General features: G+C 41.2%; 1 protein-coding gene across 1 annotated transcript; it reads left to right on the forward strand.

The window, feature by feature from the left end:
- The first annotated feature begins 5,550 nt into the window (after nt 1-5,550).
- On the forward strand, nt 5,551-14,523 carry LOC137283553 (uncharacterized). Its single transcript, XM_067815119.1, has 3 exons — nt 5,551-5,778; nt 11,621-12,969; nt 13,692-14,523. Exons 2-3 carry the CDS (start codon nt 11,640-11,642, stop codon nt 13,781-13,783), a joined length of 1,422 nt encoding a protein of 473 aa, XP_067671220.1. The 5' UTR covers nt 5,551-5,778; nt 11,621-11,639; the 3' UTR covers nt 13,784-14,523.
- Nucleotides 14,524-15,142: the final 619 nt, after the last annotated feature.

Consider the following 15,142-nt stretch of genomic DNA (forward strand, 5'->3'; position numbering starts at 1 on the left):
TGCAAGTTTGTTGTTGCAGGGGATAAAAATCCTTTCATAGTCTGTATTTGAATGGAAAAATATAAGTATACCCAATGTCACCTTAGCAAGCAACCCAACCTTCTTGCGGCTAGTTACAGGATCAAGTAATTTTCCAGTCAAAACCCATTACTGTATCAGCCTTCTCTGATCCACGACTTCTGTATCAATCTCTTCAGTCCAAGAATTCAGCTTCAAGGTCATCCAAAGTTGCAGGACTTAGTTGTCCAGATATTCCCCTAAATCTCTTTATAAAGAAAGAAAGGAAACTGAAATCCATCTCATTTCTTTTAATAACATCACATTTATTTATTTTTTTTATTCCATGAGGATCAGATAAGGTTCTTGAGAGGCATTTAGAAGTCGGTATTCTAATATACCACAAATGTTATGGATGTCAACTTCTTCTTTATTGTTTTCACAATGTTCCTGGGCTATTCCTTGCCCCTTCATCAGGTGGATGTTAACTGTTAAACAGGATATATATACTAGTAATGTACATGAAGCCAGAGAGGTGATTTAAGCATGTATATGCAATTGAAACATAGCAGATGAAAAAGAGGATTAAAATATAGAAAAGCTGGTATGGTGTTGTTACAATGGATTAATCAGGAGAAGCCAATGTATTGATAGGTGTGCAATGGTGGGGGGATGATAGACTAACAATTTACAAAAGCTAAGATACTAAGGGTGGGATGATGCTGTAACGGTGGATATGGCAGATGATTGGTGAAGCTTCGTGTCTAATTGATTTCCCAGGCATTTGGTAGGTAAACCCTTTGGTCTCTGTCCATCTGTGGGGCTAATCTCTTGATGTTGATGGCTTCTGAGAGTTTGCATCGTCGCCAATCATGGACGTTCGACGCTATGATTGTAGTAGCTTACCAGTCAATGGAGAGTGACAGATTGTTGACAATGTGTTCAGAAAGGGCTGACTTTAGATCTGATTTTTCTACTGAGGTTCTGTGCTCTTTCAGCCTGATGTCTATGGGGCGAGATGTCTCTCCTACATAGCTACTGCCACAGTCACACATAAGCTTGTTGATGCAGCCCCTGGGCTTGTGAGTGGTCTTGGTTGGTGTACATCTGCCTTTGGCCTTCAGAATGATCTTGAGTGTTTTGTCAGACTTGAAGGTCAAATCTATACCGGCAGTTTTCCTAAGCTGATGTGGTGACTAATCTGACCTTGGTAGGGAATGTTAATTCTGACTGGGGATGGTTCAGGTTTTGGTTGGCGTTGTTCTTGCTGTTGCAGGGTTGATGGTATGGTTCTGTCTACAAGTTGTTTTGGATAGCCATTGGGGTTGACGAACGTAGTTCTTAGATGGTCTATTTCAGTTTGGAGATGGTCAGAATCACAGATAGATTTGGCTCGTCTGGTCAGGGTGGAGAGAATTGCACGTTTGATCTGGGGGTGATGGTTAGAGAGATAGTGAATATACTGGTTGGTGTGGGTGGGTTTTCTGTAGACGGAGAAGGTAATCTTGTTGGGGGAGTTGTGCAAGGATACATCTAGGAAAGGTAGTTTCTGTTGGTCTTCTATTTCCATTCTGAACTGGATGTGCAGGTGCTGCTTGTTGAGATGGTCAAGGAGGATGGCAGGTCGAGATCAAGGATGGTGAAGGTGTCTTCCACCTTTCTGTACTAGCAGAGTGGTTGGAAAGGGGATTTGGCCAGGGCTAACCAGTCAGCATTGATTGCAGCATTTTGTGGCATGTTTTTCTCATGATCGATAATAGTGAAGAATGGTCTTCAGCTACCTAGGGCATGATGCTTGTCATAAAAGGCAAGTAATGGGATCGGGTGGTCAGGTCTACTGACCTGGTTCACACCATATCTATTGCTTTTGCTTTTGTTGTGGATCAGTAGATTTTGTTTAAGATAGCACTCAGCAATATTCCAGCTGTTTAAGATAGTCTTTACCTTACAATCCAGTGGTCAACAGTATGAGTATCAATCTACACAAAAGGGATACAATGGCATGGGCCAACTGAGGCAACAAGCCAGGTATTCAGAGGGGTGACAGGTGGATTGCTGTGTAGATCACTAAATTATGGAACATTGTTTTCTAATGATTCTGTTAACATTAATGCAAGTAAAATCAGTGTGTGGGACACTTCATAATGTCTGGCTAGTGGGTATATCTGATGGTAATATTTAGGGGTTGACACCAATTTTGTTAGTGGGTTTGGGGGTCGGGGGTGGGGGGTAGTGGTTGTCGGGGTCAACAATTTAGTGCACAATAATATTTAAAAATTATGCTATTATGCTTACCAATGCAAGGTGTGTGCATGCTTCTCCATAGAAAGTATCGTCATACCACCTAGCCATAAATTATGACCGGTTCCTATAGAAGTGCATTTTGTTGTTTATACATACATGTATTGAAGTATTTATGTATACATGTATTGCCTTTGACAGTTACTGGAATTATCACCAAGGAAGTAAAAATAAACCAATCTGAAACACGTGAATGTTGATTTCTTCTTTCACTGAAGTAATGCTTTTTCAGCGAGATACCACTTGGGCTTTCTGAAGAACCATCACATCACTGCTGCCCTCGGGTACGAGAGAATATTGTCTTTAGTGCGTGTTCCTTATTGCCCTTCCTGTTTGTCTCTGGTGACAGTTGTCTTATCACTGAGATAGTTTCTTGTCACTTATGACATCTTTTTTTCACTCGGACTTTTCTCCCCAATCGACGTCAACTGATTGGAGTTACGCCCATTTAATGTGATCTTCGAAAATATTAGTATTTTGGACAGGCGTTGAAAAGCTGAAAACAATTTTCCAAGATAAGGTCACGTTCCAGCTGGAAGATAACGAAAACAATTGCGTCGGACATGTACAGTACCGGCGCAAGTCAGTGTGGAATATCAGTGATAGTGTTAAAATTACTGAAATTTTTACTTCGGCAATTTACCAAACGTCCATACAGGCAGGCAAACAGTTATCGCCATATTTCGGCGGTATTTCCAAAATTACCCTGACGTTCGTTAAATTTAGTGAAACAGAATTAATCTGATACTTGATTATCAATTCACCGATGTGCCCCGCCCGTTCATTGCGGCGGTAATTGTTTGATAGCCAGTATATCCTCTCATGTTGGTCAGGAATTTCATCATCCGGTGGCTGAACATGAAAAGCCTAAGAGCGAGTGAGTTAGTTTGGTTTTACTGTTTCTAAGCAATATTCCAGCAATATCACTTCTTGGTCACCATAAATGGGCTTCACATATTGTACCCATGTGAGGAATCGAACCCAGGTGTTCAGCGTTACGAGCGAACGCTTTAGCCACTAGTCTAAGTCTTAGAAAATGTGAATGCATAGTATATGTAACTAATTGACTTTCGATCCTTAAGATATTTTCTATGTGTTAGTAATTTATTGTCAGTCAGGTAAATAAACTGACTTTCTGTTTTCAGTCAGTTCGGAAAGTGACTCAAAGATTTAGATCTTGATCAAAGTGCTTCACACAAGCGTTCAAATTACATATAAATACATTGGAAGCTGATGCCTTACAGTGTCTAATATGGAGGACTGAAGTCACACATCGGGTTTTTAATTTAATGTAATTTCTCTTTGAGATGGAGTGAGTGAACGAGGTTAGTTTTATGCTGCTTTTAGCATTAATCTAGCAATATCAAAGTGGGGGACACCAGAAACCGACAAGCACATGAACCACGTACAGGACAACCCATAGTGTCTGAAAGTTGTATGGAAAAAAACTCCAATTGTTCAACGCCACACACAGCAATATTCCAGCTATATGCCGTCGATTTGTAAGTAATCGTGTCTGGACTAGTGATCCGGTGATCAACAGCATGAGCATCGATCTGCGCAATTGGGAATCGATGACGTGTGTCAACGAAGATCAACCCGATCCCATTAGTCGCCTCTTATTTCAAGCATAGTCCCCTTTTATGGCAAGCCAGGGTTACTGAAGACTTATCTTACCCCCGATTTTCACGGGTCTGTACACTTGATCATAACAGTGCAAATTCAAAATGCGCACATATCCACGCTAACACATTTATTAGCCAGGATAACCCAAGCTGATTGTGAGGAGTTAAAAGGTTTCGTGATATGACAAAACATTGCTTAACTTCACTGATAAAGGTGTGAGCCACCCTTCGATTCACTTCTCAGTAACATGTCTGCAAAAGCATATTTGATAGGCATAAAAATAGGCATTTGATAGGCTCAGCTTCCCACCGTATACACCCGATTGGATATAAAGCCAGCCAAGGGAGGTAATACATTTATCAGGCTTAGCCGTAGATGGATCCAGGGTATAGTGCAGTCTTATCGGAACGTAAACCTTGGAGATGTCGATGGTCAGTCGACGGACTGTCTGGTCATGAGCTGTTCAAGAGACGCCAGTTGTGTGTAATAGTTCAGTCGCCTCTTAGTCCTGCCTGTTTGATGCCTCTAGAAGCTTCCCTTCGCTTCAATGTACAGGGAGATCTTCAAAAAAAAAAAACAACTGTAGTAACAAGTTCAGAACAGTAATCAACATTTTCCTGAATAACTAAGTGTATGTTATTGTGAATGAGTCTGTCAGTATTTAACGTCACATCGGCAATATCTCAGCCATATCGTCACGAAAACAATTTATGCAATAAAGATGAAAACATTCTGAAGAATAAAAGCTGTCAACGATGATCACTAAAATACTAGACTATCACAGACATGAAAATAAACCTAACATGTAAAATTAACACTAAAACATTTGATGAAAATAAGCGGCATGTGGTCCTGTTCAGTCATTGAAGTTCAGCAACGTAGGGCTCGGACAGTCCTTGGATGGGTGACCGTGTCTGACAGTTTGTGTCCAGAGAGTTTCTGGGACTTCAGTCCAGCCCTCTGTTCACACAGCAGAAAATGGGTACCCGGTTGGATAAAGTTACATGACCATAACATCGTAGCGCCTAACAGTCAGCTTGGGTTATCCGGGGTAGTGATAATCAGTGTGTCAGCGCTTTGAGCACGCTTTGTTGCGTTGAGATTAGAGCATTATAAGACTACTTATTGTTACGTTAATACAATATAAAACATTGGCCGCAGACCGACAACTGAACATACTAGGCATGTGTAATCATTCACATAAATAAGAGCAATATAAAATCCAACAAAGAGGAGTGACAGCCCTTGACTATTACACCGAACTAGGTCTCGGTGTTAAAAAAAGTACTCGAACATGAGACGTAATATGAACTTGGCAGGTTCCATGAAGAATGACTTTTCATCCAGTGGCCGCGTATTTGCAAACAAGATAAACCGTTTATTACTACCATTCTGATTTACGAGTACCATAGGGTGCAGCAGCAACATTATCAGACAGGTAAAATTATCTGCCAAGTTCTACAAACCCTTTAACTCAGTAATCAAATTATACGCGTCTGTTTGTCAGAAAACTCTTAAACGTTTCCTTTTGTACTTGCTCTCAGATGAAACGGCCCTCACATACAAAGGCGCACTCATGTTTCTCACACACGAGGGGTTATAAGGGACCGGTGTTTATCAAGTTGCACTTTGTAAACATTGGAACGTCACCGCACTGACTGAGCTGGGCAGGATTGAAAGAGAGCGAACGATACTGATAATCAACAATGTAATCAGCCTTGCTTGTAATCACCTCTTGTAATCAGCTTACGTTCGTGTGTGGTGGTCCTTACTTTCAAAGGAGTAACGTCGAGTGACTTATTCACGACACAGGCCCGAGATTGCTGGACGAAGGTCTAGTGGGTATTCAGAACCGTGAGTATTGTAGCTGCCAACATAAAATTCAAACTGACATTTGTTTTGTTGAACAAAACTTTCAGTTGGAAGTACATACGTTTACGCAATATATTTATTTTAGTAACGTAATCTGTTTTGCGTTGTTTTGTTAAATGGATTCTTTTGCAAAACATTGTGATTCAGGTTTGTAATTTGAGGTCAGGTGAAATGGGGCTTAATGTCGTACTTGAGAATATTTCATTCATATGACAACTTGCTAGCTCAATGAGATAGCATGCGGCGTTCAAGCCTGAATGCTCCACTCAGACACACGCTGTTGTTCTTATAAAACAGTCTAACATGAGGCTGGATAGTGTGTAATCCTGTTTTCTTCTTACATAATTCATAACATGTAAAATATGCCGTTTTGTCAGTGAATTACGAAGAAAATTTCAGTTGTGAATGAAAGTTTGTGAAGATTTTACCATTGAGGTAGTCACAAAACTTCATATAATCGTTCACCCATTAAACCGGTTCTCAGAAATAAAATGTATTTAGCAATACGTATCATATGAAAAACGTATTCTGTTAAATAGTTAATATGGTGTAAGCCTGTTATCTATACCACTCAGATTAAGTTAATGTCACCCGTAAGACACGAGATAGTATTATGTAAGAAGTGGATGGAGTGTAAGCAGTATAATATTATGTCTCAGTGGTTACACAGCAAAACATCCGTCAGGACATATTCAACAATGCAGACAGATTGTAACAGATAGTATTAACGTTACCCATCTTGGCATTACCCATGTTTGAGACCTTATGAATAATTAATATTTAATCTGTTCAGGAAAATTCTAGGAAGCACCCACTTTTAGTCCTTAACATTTTCTTCATCAATCAGAAATTCTGCAGGACAGAAAGTGTGATCTTGTTCTCAGTGTGACCAGTGTTTAGTGGTAAACAGTGCTATCGTGTGTTATACGTATTGATTAACCCTGTCCTCTGCCGGTTGACAGGTTTTCATATGCATGTCACGTGCAATAGTTTCATTGATTACCAGAGGATAATTGTTAAGAGTTCGTGAGAAGAGTCTGTCGGACTGTCATTACTTGTGGCGTCCTAACAATGGAAGTCTCTGAGGGTTTGAATACCGTCTTTCTTAACGTCGCTTTCCCCAAAGCGACAAGAGTTAAGGCAATCAATAACATCATGGTTTAACATGGATGGAATGAGGCAGTAACACACTCGAAAGGTATTGAGTAGCGATGCTATAGCCTGTAAAGGTAATCTGAATCAAGTCTCAGGTGCCAAAATCCCTTGTTTGTTGTTAGCAACACGAACCTGTAATAACAAAAAATAGCATTACTGTATATAATAAAGTTGCCCAGTAAGTGTCTCGTTATTGTATAAAGGGTAATTTTCACATAGTGCTGAAACCCAGATAAATAAAACCCCGGTGACCTCCACAGCGAAACCCGTGAAGATCCGGTAAAGAATTCATCTTCAGCAACTAATGCTTGTAAGAGGACACTAAACGGATAGGGTGGTCAAATTTGGTTTACACTTGTCATCGTATCCCACCTGCGCAGATCGAAGCTCATGATTTTGATCATCGGTCTCTCTGGTCCAGACGCAATTATTTACAGACCACCGCCACAAAGCGGTGAAGTGAACAACAAACGAACAAAATAAAACAAAAATCTCAAACCGCAAACCTATAGTTTCAAGGAATACATTGCAAATGCCATTGCCTGTTGTCTTTGATCCCGGCCTAGGGCTGTTTACATTGTGCTCAGATCCCGGCAGAGACAGTCTGTACCATGATGCTAGCTTTTGGACTTACAACTCGTCTATGGTAAGACTGTCTCTGATACTTCAGAGATTGCGTCCAGCAATTTCACGACAGGAGACTCAAGAAATGGGCTTCACACCTTCTACTCATGTGAGGAATCGAACCGGGACTTGGCGTAAAGAGCGAACGCTTTACATACCGAAACATGAATCTCCATTCAGACAATGACCTACTTTTCAGCTGATCCTAAAAGGTGAAGGTGAAATTAGACACAATATCAACTCTGATTACACTGAATTCCGATTCCTTGTTTCATATGAAAATGGTATTTAGAAATGAATTTTAATTTTAAACTTTAATAAAACCGTATTTCTATATTTTATGTTGAAGTTTAGGTATCGTATCTTAACTAAGACGTCACAGACTGCCCCTGTTTGATGAGGTCGTAAACTGTTTCACAATGCATCCGGCTCCCCGGTTATGACTTTTTGTGCGGTTATTCAGTGTAGTTCTGTAACGCACAGGGAGATTGATGTAATATCAGTTCCGTACCAGACCACCAAACCTTTCTAGCAGCAGAACCTCGTTTAGAGATTTCCACGATTTCCTGGTTTCCATTTGTCAGAGCTCGCTGTACAACAGAACATGGTGTACGACGCGTTTGGCAAGGATGAGGAGCGTAGTGTGGCAAAATACAAGTGCTTAGACATATCAAATCATACTGATTAACATTTATGTAGCCATTTAAATTCTGGACTGGTTATTGCACTCAGATGCGCAGTAGGACGGAACACAGTAAATGAGAAACGAGACTGTTCTGTAATCAATGTTTTGACTAGCCACTTTGCTAGCCCATAGCACTCTTAGAAACGGAATATTGCATCAGCGGTTCTGACTTGACTTACAGGTTGCCAAGTCTGCCATCCATTTCGTTTCCAGACCAAGGACTCGATCACCTACAAAGGTCCATATTAAAGGCACTACGTCACAGCACATTTATCTTAAAATACACAATACAAAGCTCTCAATAATACTAAGTATCAACCCTCAGGGAAGCTACCTCATAATTTATTCCCAAACAACTACGTATTTGAATTACGATAGTAAATTAAAATGTTCGAATCAATCAGTGCAACGTTGCATTAAATCGACTCTCGCTCCCTCTTCCAGCCGACTGGCCAAACTTTTTTCAAGCGAACCTCGTAGAGTTTTGTTCTTTGGAGTGCTCTTTACGAACATCCTATAACCCAACTGTGATTAAGGTCAGTACGTCTAACACCAACAAGACCCGTGAAGGTCCCGGGGTAGAATAGGCCTTCAGCAACCCATGCTTGCCACAAAAGGCGACTTTGCTTGTCGTAAGAGGCGACTAACGGGATCGGGTGGTCAGGCTCGCTTGGTTAACACATGTCATCGGTTCCCAATTGCGCAGATCGATGCTCATTTTGTTGATCACTGGATTGTCTGGTCCAGACTCAATTATTTACAGGCCGCCGCCATATAGCTGGAATATTGCTGAGTGCGGCGTAAAACTAAACTCACTCACTCACTAACACCGACAACACCGCATGCGACAGTTAACGATGCAGGGAACAATTGTTTGCATTCCATATGTGGCCATTCTCTTCCCACAGATGTTACTCCTGTCATATCTTCCTACGTAACCTCTGTTCTTATACGACACATTCATGGTGCGAGTGTTCTGGGTTTGTGATCAAACTGCGACAAAGTGCTTATTCTCAAAGGGTCGGTAATTTGCGTATTATTCGGCAAAACTAGAACCTCTCTACCAACAAGATGCGCAAACGTCAGTCAGGTTATTACGTCTCCAAACCCATCTTTGACAAAGGACTAACTAGCCATTACATGTCATAAGTGTCACATCAACCAAAACATCCTGTTGATTGATTCCTGCACTTTATATTGCGTTAGTTTCTGTTTCAGTTAAACATGAAATATCGAATCTATCCTAACTTTGAACCACTAACTCTATGGCGGCTGCCATATTGGATCTAAGTCGATGTAACACGTGGTAGGATGGGACAAAAACAAGGGAGATAATTCGTGTTGCATTTTTGGCCTCTAGGGGGTTTACTCTGACCGAGAAAACGCCGTGTTAGAACAGGTTACGTAGGAAGATATGACAGGTGTAACCTCTTTGGGAAGAGAATGATGCGTGGCAAGTGTGAAAGCTGTTTGCTTCCATGTTTCAATTATCGACTTTAGGCCAGTCGTAATGCAAAATACGTTTTAGTGCTTTAATGGAAAGCTAGGGTGAGTGCACATGCATCTAATATACAAAACATAGGCCAACATATTCTCAAAAAAGGGTGACGTTTAAAGTTGAAGTGTTATGGGCTATAGTAAGTATCTGTGTTTGAAAGATCATGTATACTGAGTGTCTAAAACGTTACAAAGCATGTTCAAATAGTTGAGCAATGAGTTTCTTTGATATCCCGCAGGACGTTACGTTGTTGCGTGAAAGAAATACAAACCCACTGTCATTGTGTTTGTTACCGCCCCTTCACACTTATTTCGAATTGACAGGATTCAAGGAGAATCAGTCAGAAAAAAAAATATTTTAAAAATTCAAACCGTTTTCGGAAGGGAATGTCAAAACTTACATCATGATGTCTTTCAAGCCTTATAAGAGTGCGACTCCCAAATGCTATCAGTCGTTTCAGTGACTGTAGACACGTTTTGTGTGATTCGGTGGCGTTCTGCTGACGTTCAGCGTAATTTGACGAACATTCGGGACTTTCTGACTGTATTCCAGGTGAATGCGAGCTAAATTACAGCTGTATTTAGACTTTCTGACTCGAATTGGTATTTGGAAGCGATTTGTCTTTTCTGTTCTTCCTGGAATGTATTCAGAATGCCTAGAATGCAGTTCGAATGCACTTCATATGCCGTTCGATATTTTTCCACTTCGAATGTGCCTCGAAAGTTTTGAACATCTTCAAAACATTGGGGCGTGTTACTGGAATTGACCCAAACAGCTGGAAATCATTCGGAGAGCAGTAAAAAGTTTTAGAATTCAGTTCGATTTCTAGGAATCTCCAGAAATCTTCAGTCCGACAGCATTCCGGCTCATTCCGCCGAACGTGTGAAGGTGGTATAAGGTACTGCCTTCTGAGATATGTATCCCTGTGAAGACCTTCCCAACAACACCTGCTGGTCAAAATAGGTCAGTTCGTTGACTTGGTTGATTGCCTTCCCAGACAGCTAGCTTTCATTTGAATTTTCAGTCACTGCTTCAATCACACTGATATACGTGTTTAAGACTCGTCTTTTGATATAAGCCGATACTTTCAATGGTTTGATAACTGACTGGAACGGTGTATAGAATATTCAACATGATACTGTGTAATCATAGATTGCCATTTAAAGTTGGTACCCGTCTGTTTCATCATTCATTCAAGTGTATCGGTTGCAACCCAAGTCCCAAACAACTAACTTGTTTAGATACAATCGGCTCAGTGTTTGATATACATCATTTCCAACAACCGTTTTTCTTGTTCACAAGTTAGTTGTCATGGTCACCACTCCTTATAGATGAATTTTGTCCATAACTTACAGGTTTAGATGTGTATGTTATCCAATAATATAGCTTGGTATCTGATTATCAAAGGTTGGCTGATTATTGCTTAACGCCGCGCTCAGCAGTATTCCAGCTAATATCGGCGAACAGTAAATAATCGAGTATGGGCCACACAATCAAGTGATCAACATCATGAGCATCTGTCTATCCAACATGGTTGGCAGGTGTCCACCAAGTCAGCGATCCTGACCACCCGATCCCCTTTGTCACGTCTTACGACAAGCATGGGTTACTGAACATCAGGCAGAAGGCTACACCCAGTTCAGGGATATTGGATTGTATAGCCATGAATCGATTCGGTATAGTCCCCTACTATATACCTAGAAAAGATCTACTTCCGACAAAAATTTGTCGACGTATAGTATATTTGTGTGTTCTTATTTAAATGTGAGTTAGTTAATGCACATATTATAACAGAGTTATTATTCTTAAAAATCCGTCCATGACACGCTTTTCATGCTGGTACTAATAATTATTTCTTTCAGATTGTTAAGTCATCTAGCTATGCCTTCCAGTCCCAAAAATGAAAATCCAGACCCGAAAACATCAAATCAACGGGAGGGGTCTGAAACAGAAGATAAAAATAAAGGTGCAGATAACAGCTCAGAGAAGGCCAGTAGACAAACACCAAAACGAACAACAGATTCTCAGAAAAGGAGGGGCTCGTCCAAAAAGCAAAGCCCGCGGGAACAGTCCGGTATCCCACAAGATAAAGAGCCTTCTCATCACGATGAAAACAGTGAACATGAAGGTAGAAAGAAAGACGAGAAGGATCATGAATCTGCCGGTAGAGGTTTTCGAAAAGCTGGGACCATAACTCCAAGGGACAGTAGCAAACCTCCAAGCGGCAAACCCAAGGAAGAACAAGAAAGTAATTGCAGCCGGTCAAAGCAGGAACAATCAAAGCTTTCATTAGCTCCAGAAGTTTTAAACGGAGACAAAACTTCTCAGAGAGCTCATTCCAGCAGAAAATCAGACGACGAAAGACTCAGGGAAGATAGTATTTTTGATATCAAAGAGTTCAGACCCATTGGATATGGGGAACCCGTTGTCGACCCACGGGTAGTTTTGTATTCTGCTCCTGCGCCATGCAGCTGTTACCCCAAGACAAGCTCCCGAGCAGTTCCCTCCATGCTGTATGATCAAGTACGTTGTGTCCATCATGGTAAGGTGGGCTGCCCACACGAAGGTGTATATAAATTTGATGCTGAGTGGAGTGATATGTATCAACATGAAGCCGAGCTAGGAGGGTTCGTGCTGGAAGAAAAATCTTATGTCCGTGGGTATCCGCGTCCCGAGCTTGACCAGGTGTCAGAATCTCGACGATCGTCCATTTTCTCAGACATGCTAAGAGATCTCTCTTTCGATAGAAGTGACGATGGCAAAGGTGAGGTATGTGGCTCGGTCAAAGACAGTGGGGCACAAAGGTCTGAGAAACAACACCCATCGGGCAGTATCGTTTCCAAACCATCCTCATCTAAAGTGGGGATAACGGTTACATCTAAATCTCCCAAAACCATGTCTCACCGAGTTAATATGAAATATCCAAAGACACCAGAACCGCGGGTGTCAATTGAAGATGTACAAGAAGTGACATTTCCCAAGATTGGCTACACACCACCAACATCAACAAGACCTATACCAGAGAAAATCAGTACTGTGGATATGTTAGACGCTCCGGTCAAATTATCGAAAGGATCTTCACCAGATGCACGTGTCCTTATAGCTGAAAACGATGACTATTCTAAAGATACAGCACACTGCCTGTCACACAAATCAGTCTCACGATACATGGAGAAGAACAGAACGTTCAAAGGAAGATACTATGACCCAGGTTAGTGTTGTAGGAAACATAACACCCTGCAGACACTGGCTCATAGATTACTGGTCATGTTGAGAACAGCAGTAGCACAAACCATAGTCATGGCTCCTGGAAAGTGAACCTTTGTGTAAACTGGATATGTCCATAATCGGGACTCGCAAGTGTGAAGGCTCGTTTCAGGTCCACTGTTTTCTTTAATTCTCAATATTCTGTAAGTGTTAGGATACTTATATCATAAACTCGTATTCCCGACTTCCAAGGCTGAGAAAACTTGCATTATTACAGACTTCATCTCCTCCTTCCATTGTGAGAGGTTACATGGACCATTACTTTTTTCCTTTTCCCCAAAAGTTCGATGTTAGTAAAATTATACTCGCACCGTTACTCATTCGTCAATTCCCGAGGAACGTTGTATATAATTGTTTTCTCATTTCAACTTCCTGTATGTGTTCGATGAACTAATATTTTTTAAAAATGTTCCTATACCCTCAGTACTTTTATTTAAACCACCTCTAATGCTAATTCATTAGATCATAAAAAATTCACAGTCGTGTTCTCAGATACTAGTGGTCTTCGTATCAGTTTACTATACATCACCGCCACCAAGAATCCAACAGCTCACCAATTTTATAATTCGTTTCATTATTATGTCTTTCCGTAAAGAAATCACCGCTTTTCAGTTGTTTCATGTTAGTTTATGAAAATCTGACAGCTAATGATTATTTGTGTTTCAGTGACTGACCAGGTGTATGTATATGAAGTGACCCACGAATTTGGGAAACATATGAATCGGTGGCCAGTGAAGAAAGAAAAATGTGGCACCTAGTTCAGGGATACCAGAGACAAAAGATCTGTGTGTGAGTTTAGTTTGACGCTCTGCTCTACGATATTCCACCTGTAAATAATCGAGTCTGGACTAGGGAATCCAGGGACCAACAGCATGAGCATCGATCTAAGCAAATGGAATACGATGACGTGTGATCTACCAAAGATCAGATCTAACCTGTATCGTCGAGCGTATTTTCAACATGAATAGCGGCCAGACAAACAACAGAGACGGGATCAGGTCATCCTTGTGGGAAAGTACTAGTAAGTGGTACAGAGACGCACCCTCAGCCAAATTATGCTGCTCTTCGGATACATGTCATCCGGACCCGTGAATGTCACGGGGTAGAATATTCCTTCAGCAACCCATGCTTGCCATAAAAGGCGACTATGCTGGTCGTAAGAGGCGACTAACGGGATCGGGTAGTCAGGATCGCTGACTTGGTTGACACATATCATCGGTTCCAATTTGCGCAGATCGATGCTCATGTTGTTGATCACTGGATTGTCTGGTCCAGACTCGATTATTCACAGACCGCCGCCATATAGCTGGAATATTGCTGAGTGCGGCGTAAAATTAAACTCACTCACTCACTCACTTACATGTCATCCGTGACCAGGAGCGGTACCGCGGATGTATTCCAGTGTAGGTTACCCTATGGGTTAACGTACCACGTATTTATGTACTTATTTGGATGGAAGTAAATGTGTTATGAGAATCTTTCATAGCTGTTGGGCTCATGTCAGTCTGATGTCATTTGTAATACCCCAAGCTGACAGGCATTCATTTCAAACGAACTATATATGCTAAAGACTTGGTTATCGAGTAAAATAATGTAATCTCAGTGCTCCTGTGCTACCCAACTGATTAATGTATGCAAAGAAATAGGCCACATTTTTTGTCTTAAGGGTCAAGTGTTGAGTTGGCTTATCTGTGAAATCGGTAGGTATTATGTGTTTGTCCCAAGAGCGTTTGTTTTGGTGCCCTCATCTGGTAGTTCAGGATTGTGGGCAACGGATTGAGGGAACATGTAAAGTTAGGTGTGTAATTGATGACAAAAGCAGTGATGTTTATGGGGAATGGCGGTCTAAATATTAGAAGTAGATGCTATCCTGTGACAGCACGCACATAAGGATGTTCCCGGTGCAGGGTCATGCTCGTTACTTATTGTCGGACGGCGAATCTTCATCATCGTTGGTGAGGCGAAGGCCTTGGTCATAGAAACCGCCCGCTTCTGTCGACGATCTGTGCATGTCTCCTTGACTGGATATAAGAGTTAACTGACATTTACAAATACCACTGAGAAGATGCTAGTTTTTAGGCTAACAGCTCGCCTATGGCAAGACTCTCCGTCGTTAG

Source organism: Haliotis asinina, chromosome 1 (assembly GCF_037392515.1).
Source record: "Haliotis asinina isolate JCU_RB_2024 chromosome 1, JCU_Hal_asi_v2, whole genome shotgun sequence".
NCBI classification, from domain to species: Eukaryota; Metazoa; Mollusca; class Gastropoda; order Lepetellida; family Haliotidae; genus Haliotis; species Haliotis asinina.